We start from the raw sequence: 8,146 nt of genomic DNA, 5'->3' as shown, positions 1-8,146 counted from the left end.
CATTTTGACACACTTCTCATTTTCGTGTGAGACGGTTGAAATAGTATTAAAAATACCGTATAAATCCGTAACTGTTCTAGTTGGAAGTGATAAGTCGAGAACTGTCATGCCTTCACCCCCCACCCCAAAAAAAAAAAGAAACATTATTCCTTTGGAAGTAGAAGAAAATGTGAATTTGGCTATGGAATACATAACCTAACATAAGGTTGGGTTCGCCCTTAACCTCAACTCTAACCTTCCACTTAGTAAAGAAACTACCTTTACCCAACCACAACATTAGGTAGGTATTTCACGTGAAAGGCACGTAAAAAGCTTCTACCAGGTAGTTTTTCAACAGGTCAACTTACTAGCAATCAAACCGGGATTATGAGGAACCAAGTTGTGCATGTCACAGCCTAGACATGGAATACCTCCCAAACACTCCCTGGAGTGGAGCCAAATCCAGAATCAACACAAGCAAGGGAGGCATGGGAAGTTTGGACCAAACAGAATTCCTCTCCTTCTCAAGTGTCTGCCTAGTGAGCATCTGATGGTTGGCTGCTGTGAATGCATCCCTATGCAAACGCTTTCTCTGATGCAACAGCCAAGCTGTCAGATGCCTCATTGGGCTTGGCACGCTTCAAGGAGAGAATCTGGACTCTTGGATTGTCTCCAACTCTTAGGGCGCCCAACTCATTGGATGGGTTTTTTTGAGGTCCACAAAAAATGTTAAGCTGGAGGATCCGCACCCCGGGGCAATTAGTCCCGTTTTCCTCGTGGGCCTTAGTTGTTGAGGGGGGGGCCCAAAAGGGGGGCCAGAGGGGGGGGCCTTTTTTTCTGGCCATTAGGGAATAGACCTCCAATGGAAGGAAAAAATAAATAAATAAAATAAACTATAAATAGGCAAATGCAAACCTGCTCGTCATACAGCAATTTTGCTGCTCAAAAATCAGAGGGCAAGAATACAGTTTTCTAATAATCATATGTACAAATAAAATCAAAAGAAAATATACAAACAGTGCACAGAGTAGTGCCAATTGACGCATCAGATTCAATGTTTCGTCAAAGTCGGGTGAGATCTCCTGAGATTTCACCTTGCCATCTGCAACATGAACTACTTTTACATTTCTTCCTAACATTATTCCAACAGAAAATATGTAAAATGTCTACTAACGAACCTGGAAATGAGGAACCTTGCAAGTGGACTTAGATTTGAGTTCTCCGACAGCTCCACATTTTGTTGCTTCTGTCTCTCCGCAGATTCTGCATCTGCAATTTCAGTGGCAATTTTGCACTTCATAAAAATGCTGGCAGCCAATTCCTGAAGGTCCTTTAATGAAGTTTCTTTTGAGCTGCACATCATTTAATCTACTTTTGTCATCTAAAACATACATCAGTATATGGAGTAGAAATGAGTCAAATGACAGCATCAAAGATGTCAACCTTCCCAGTCGCTGAAGCAACCTGCCGACAAAAACTTCACAAGAACCAGGCTTGACATGCTCCAGATCCATAAATGAATCTACCACAGCATGTGAAGCTATCCCTTCCGGATCATCGCCAACTGCCTGCAAAATGTATCCTGAGCCTATAAGTGATTACACATTAATAATATACAACCAAAAATTAGGCCAAACCTCCTGTGAGGTTTCTTTTAATACCATAAATAGCATATAGAATATCAAATAGGGTAATGTCCTTATAGTGCCAAAATGCACCAAAACAAGGAGCAGAGAAGGACACTAGTGCCAAGTAATTAAGAGCAACGGCCATGGTAGAGTCTATGAAAATTCTTGCATCATAATCATACTCCCAGAAACGCGTGCTCCCGAGAGAGAGAGAGAGAGAGAGGAGTGAACTCAGTGCCAAAGGCTTTTGCACAAGCAAGAGTTCAAGGTGACAATTTTCCTACACAGCCTAACCTCAGCAATTATTGCTGAGAGGCTGTTTTGATGTCTTGACCTCAGGCTACACTCCAAGCAGCAAAATATTAACAAAATAAACAAAGAATCAGAAGAACAAAAAATACTATTAAAATAGTATCTCCAAGCAACTCAAGGGAACCGAGGAACTAATCAACAAATACACATAATATCTGGAAGAACAACGAAACAATTCTAAAAGCATGGAAGAAAAACAAATACCCAACAGGTATGGAACCTCGACATAACCTTAATATCTGGTAGACATCAAGCAAAAGCATTCACAAAGAAGAAGGGGGTAAAAGAAAAGAAAAAAAAGAATCACTTGATTCAAAATATCAGATCTCTGGTGGGCAGAAGACAGGTGAGATCCTAAGAGACACGATTCACCCTCCTCAACAAATCCATTCCTTAAAAGGGATTTTTAACTGTCTATTGCTATACTCTTATACAAAAATTAAACATATCACCCCAAAACAAGCAAGGGATTCATGCAGTAGCGAAATAACTCCTAGCGTGAAAGCCATCAGAACATAGCAACAGATTGAGCTGCTAAGGAGCACATCAGTTTTCTTTATTTTCTTTGTTGGAACCACCATGGTCTACACTCTTCCCCAATAACCGAACTCTAGCATTCATTAGCAGAGATGGAGATAAGAGGGATAGGATTTATTACAACATGATCCACAGTATGGCCATGTATGGATGAACTGATGGATGGCAAAGGAAGTGAACAGGAACTCATGAAAAGTGAAAGTATGAAAAGAAATCAATCTATTATTTGGAGATTGCCACAATCTTTAATATAAAAGATAACTAGTAAATTGGATATGCCAGACAAAAGATGACATAGATGAGAAACAATTTCTCTTTATATTACCTCTTTCAATGAAGGAATAAGCAAAACTGACAATGCAGATGATGATGCGGCTGCTAAATTTCTTGCATTTTCATCATCACTTGCTTGATGCGATCCAGGAATCACTTTGTGTGCATCAAAGTACTCATGAGATTGACTGAGAGGATTAGTGGCTAATCAGAAGCAATAATAAGCAGACCTTTTATCTGACAGTTTTTTGAGGCTTGTGAAATAGCGGCAACCATTAACATATACATGAACAGTATTAAAACATACCTAGAAGAAGCACAGCTGCTAGTTCTTTCTATTACTTTACTTTCTTGTGCATCTCTGTTAGGTTTGTTCAACATGAACCTTTCTCGAGCATTTGCTTTTCCGAATCCTGCTTGTATAGCAGCTTTTGCCTGATATACAAATATCTCATACAAAGTTATTACAGAAACAAGTAGACTGGCCTATATGTTGTACTACAGCCCAGAGGCAATCAACAACCTCAGAAAGATTGGTTGCACTGTCTTCAAAAGAGGCACTCGAAGACTTCTCTTGGAAACCCAGTCTAGATTTAGGAGTTCGTGGAGTGTCAGAATCATCATGCTGGCCACGGAGAACTACAGTGCCACTGGGAGATACATCTTCAATAGAAGAACATTTATTGCTTGACTGCACAAGGAAGGATTGAGATTCTAAGTTAATGTTTAGCCAAGACATAAAATATAGATGATCAGCTCATTCAAGATTTTCCCAATCAGCTTTAAGTAATCATACTGGAATACTTTGTTCACTTAACACCGTAGACGTCTGAACTCTTGGAGATCGTACAACAAATGTTCCTGACTCACTTATAGATAATTGCTCCTGTATAACGAATAATTAGATACGGTTCCACAAATTAAAAGGCACAAGAGCACTCAACAAACCATAAGTAATCAAAGCTTACATCCTCCTGGGAATTCTCTCGAAATTTGTCATCATATAGATCTCTAACATCCTTCACTGGGGAGAGTTCCGATGATTCCTGAACCACACCTCTGGATGATGAATATAATTTACTACTACTTTCTGAAGTCCGTTTTGGGGTCACCTGATTATATGAAGCTTCTAATTTCTTTTCTTTTGTGCCAATCGCTGGTGGTGGCTTTGCAGCGATGGTACCTGTACCCTGGGATCCATTCATGCTAAAGTCCCACCCAGCACTTCTCAAGGTTCTAACATTACTAGTATAAATCATACAGCATCAGTATACATCATACTATAAAACAGTTGAGCAATAGCAATCTAAACATATGACAGACCTGGCTCTTGATGTTTTTTCATTTCTTGAGTCTTTGTTCACTTTCACTGTGCCAGATGAATCTCCAAAAGCCAAAGGACCATTGGTAGGGGTTTCTTCATCATCTCTTATCTGGTATTTGGGCCGCTCCCTATCAAATAAACAAAGCAACACGAGGGCAGGACCCAAAGTCAGTATAATTTCAGCATTACAAATATACATCCTTGGTATCTCAAAACACAATACGAAAACATGGTTATCAGCAGAAAATGGCCCACCAAGCACCTTATTCTTTCCAAAAGCTTGGGATTTTTCCTGGCATTCCTGATAAACCGATGCTTTAAAAGCTCCTTGGCACTGGCCCTCTGAAAAAAACACAATACATTAGAGTGAAATAGAAATCTATCTAACTAAGCATCAATGATTAAAAAAGGGTAATTTTCATTTGGACCCCTTTGAGGTTTCACCCATGTTAGTTTTGGTCCAGAAAAACTGATCTTTTGCATTTGCCTCCCCTGAGGTATCCAAAAAAGACCAACTAAGGACACTCAATAACTACACAGTGTTTGTTAGTTAAGTATTTTTTATGACCAAAATACCCTTGTGTCCATTTATTTGATCTATCAAAATGAAATTACAAATTACCAAAGAAATAAAAAATAAAAATTGTCACCAAACTAAACTCCCTCACAAAAACGAAAAATGGAGATGTAGTATGAATTCCCTCTGCAACTGCAATGTTATTACAGTAAATAATGGGAAAAAGAAGGGGAATGGTTCCCTCTGCAATTTTTTCTCTTTATGCACTCCTTCATTCTTCTCACCTTGGTATTCTTAGATTGCTCCCCAACAGAGTCCTTTGAACAAGGAGGCGACTTCTGAACATCTATCAAACCCTATGATGATCTTATGTTTCCTCTTTTCTCAGAAGCAACACTTCTCCCTCTTCTAGTGTCGACATTGAACCTAGTATCCTAGTCAACATCCCTGCTTCCCCAAACCTCCACCGCAATGAAACGCTTTCTTCTCTCCTAGAAAATTCCCTCTCTGAACCGAACTCCTTGGGGAAGTCCCGCCTAAAACAGAAGCTCCCTAACCAATGAATTCTTTCACCACTATATGGAGCCCGAGGTGAGATATGTAGATATAGTTAAGGATATGTATGATGGTTCGGTGACTAGTGTTAGAACAGTGGGGGGGACAAAGTAATGAATTCCCGATAACAGTTGGGCTACATCAAGGGTCAACTTTAAGCCCATATCTATTTGCACTGGTAATGGATGAATTAACCAAAGACATTCAAGATGAGGTCCCCTAGTGTATGCTTTTTGTGGATGATATTGTGTTGATTGATGAGACCCAAGTGGGGATTAATACCAAATTAGAATCATGGAGAGTAGCTTTGGAATCAAAAGGCTTTAAACTTAGTAGATCGAAGACAGAATATCTAGTTTCTAACTTTAGTCATGATCGGGCAGATGATGAGGTGGTGATACTTGGCGATAAAGAGATTCCTCAAAGTGAGTGTTTTAGGTAACTAGGTTCAATCATAAGTAAAAGAGGTGATTTAGAGGATGAGGTTCCCCAAAGAATTAAAATAGGGTGGATGAAGTGGAGAGGTGCGTCCGAGGTCTTATGTGATTGGCGTATTCCATTAAAGCTTAAAAGAAAATTTTATAGGACCATTGTTCGACTAGCTATGATGTACGGTGCAAAGTGTTGGACTATTAAAAAGAATCATATAGATAAACTCAGTGTAGCAAAAATGAGGATGCTAAGATGGATGAGTGGCAAAACTAGGATGGATAAGATAAGAAATGATTATATTAGAGTTGGTCTAGGAGTTGCTCCCATAAGAGATAAGGTTCGAGAAAGTTGTTTGACGTGGCACGGCCACGTTCAATGGAGACCTATAAATGCCCCTGTATGGAGAAGTGATATAATCCATATTGAAGGAACTAGAAGAGCTAGGGGTAGACCTAAGATAACTTTAGGAGAAGTGGATCAACGTCATCCCATTCCCTCACAACAACGTCTAAACTGAAGGACCCAAATCCGTCCCTCAACAGCTTTATCTACGATCATTTGTAATGATGGTAGCTAAATTCTTTCAAAAATCAAATGCAACTCGTAAGTTCAAAATCCCTACTATCTCACGTTGTTGCAAAATGAATGGACCATCGGGTCTAGCTCCAACTTTGAAATTACTTGCATCACGACGTCTCCGTGTCCAACATCAATGTTCGTTGTATTGATATTTGGGGTTGAGATAATAGGTTGCACAATTCACAAACTCACAATTAGATTTAAGATTCAATGAATTATCAATACCAACAAGGCAGCAACCCACGATAATTACTTACCAACCTCATGTAGCAAATGCATAAGATGTTGGGTCCATCGTTCATCAACGATGTTTAGGAAACCCTGGCAACCTCTAGGTTTTGCTCTCTGTATGGCAGTCTTCATACACTGAATGGTTGCATATAGGTGGGGTATAATGGACCTCCTCAAGGAGGAGTCCACCATATGCAAGACCTTTATAATGGGCATGGTCTACAAGTTAATCCACACATTTCTACAGAAATCATCAGATGAGATGGTGTGTTGTGCATCACACCTGTTTGGGGTCCTAAATTATGACAAACATATTAAGTTAGTAATTAATAAGTAGTGTAATAATTTGTAAAATGAAATGATTGTATACAACTAACTTTACCTAACTTGGGTCCAACCCAATCAAACCACTCCTAGGATGCAAACTCGATCTCAAGCCCATCTTCTTCTCCTATATACTGCTAAAGGCAATGAAATTCGTCACGTATCTCATCGGACTGGGTCACACCAACTCACCATCACCTGATCGCCTCATCATGTTAAGAGCGTAGATATGATTATAAACAAAATTTGTCACTTGTCTAGCCTTCTCCACTATACCCGCAACAATGTTGATCTTCCCAATGTCCTTCAACATGAGGTCGACAGAGTGGGCTGCATTGGGCGTCCAAAAAAGGTGATACTAATGCGAACTCATCAACACCTCACCCACCTTCTTGAAGTTGGAGCCATTGTCGGTGATGATCTGCACTACATTCTTCGCCCCCCCCCTCCTCTGACTCCCGTAGGAGACCAAGGATATATTTATGGTCTTTCACATGACTGGTAGCATCCACATATCTCAAGAATACAATCCTACCACAATACAACATGAAGTTGATAAAGGACTTTTTCATCAAACCGGTGCATCCATAAGTATCCCAGAAGGGTCTCATACCCTCAATGTATTTTTGCAACTCCTCCTATGTAAGGAAGGTGGTCATCACCTCTTTAGGGGTGGAGCCATTGTCAGTGATAATCTGCACTACATTCTTTGCCCCCCCTCCTCCGCCTCCCGTAGGAGACCAAGGATATATTTATGGTCTTTCACATAACCGGTAGCATCCACAGATATCAAGAATACAATCCTATCACAATACACCATGAAGTTGATAAAGGATTTTTTCGTCAAACCAAAGCATCCATAAGTATCCAAGAAGGGTCTCATATACTCGATGTATTTTTGCAACTCCTCCTCCTATGTAAGTAAGGTGGTCATCACCTCTTCAAGGTGGGGCTAGCATATCCAAGACCAGCCTCTACAATAGTGTCTATCATATCCTTGTATTACTGTCACTGAGCTGTGTTTGCTGGAATAGTGTGGAAGAGCATCCACTTTGCCACTACACTTTTAACCTTACCCCTCAAGTTCTTCCATGCACCTAAGATCTTGAGCTTTTTAGCCCCCCTTCCTAAAAACATCATGATCCTGCTCTAGGATCGGATTCTGATGACGTAGATAATCAGTTGTTGTTGGAGGAGTGACCTTGTGACTCTATGATCTACTGAACATGCCATAACTACCACCCTTTCCCCACGGACCCAAATGCTCTAGCACTAGATCCAGATGCTCCTACAGCTCTAGCTCTAGCCCTCTCTTGCTCCTGTTGGTGTAATGCCATACTCTCGGCCATTGCACGCCTCGCCTCCCTCTTCTCCTGCTCTCTACCCACATCAACGGGGTCAACATCTTCCTTAGAATCAAAATCAACCTTGTATGTTGAAGATCCCCACGCTGCG

General features: G+C 40.4%; 1 protein-coding gene across 2 annotated transcripts in view; it reads right to left on the bottom strand.

Annotated features, from left to right (window-relative positions):
- Positions 1–840: 840 nt before the first annotated feature.
- Positions 841–8,146, bottom strand: part of LOC149004885 (uncharacterized) — a 52,776-nt gene continuing 45,470 nt past the window's right edge. The window contains exons 12-21 of one of the 2 annotated variants that reach the window (XM_089135536.1): positions 4,316–4,395; positions 4,053–4,181; positions 3,698–3,974; positions 3,526–3,615; positions 3,253–3,420; positions 3,037–3,164; positions 2,782–2,917; positions 1,423–1,547; positions 1,158–1,331; positions 841–1,081 (exon numbers count right to left, since the gene is read on the bottom strand). In XM_089135536.1, coding sequence (XP_088991662.1) covers positions 1,042–1,081; positions 1,158–1,331; positions 1,423–1,547; positions 2,782–2,917; positions 3,037–3,164; positions 3,253–3,420; positions 3,526–3,615; positions 3,698–3,974; positions 4,053–4,181; positions 4,316–4,395 — 1,347 coding nt within the window. In that variant the 3' untranslated portion in view covers positions 841–1,041. Of the gene's footprint in view, positions 1,082–1,157; positions 1,348–1,422; positions 1,548–2,781; positions 2,918–3,036; positions 3,165–3,252; positions 3,421–3,525; positions 3,616–3,697; positions 3,975–4,052; positions 4,182–4,315; positions 4,396–8,146 lie in introns of those variants that run through there. The other variant, XM_089135537.1, reaches the window with a different exon arrangement.

The sequence above is a fragment of the Hakea prostrata genome, chromosome 9 (assembly GCF_041222555.1).
Source record: "Hakea prostrata isolate BN-2017 chromosome 9, UWA_Hpros_2, whole genome shotgun sequence".
NCBI classification, from domain to species: Eukaryota; Viridiplantae; Streptophyta; class Magnoliopsida; order Proteales; family Proteaceae; genus Hakea; species Hakea prostrata.
Note: the sequence above shows the minus strand (reverse complement) of the source record. Positions and strands in the feature narration are given on the sequence as shown.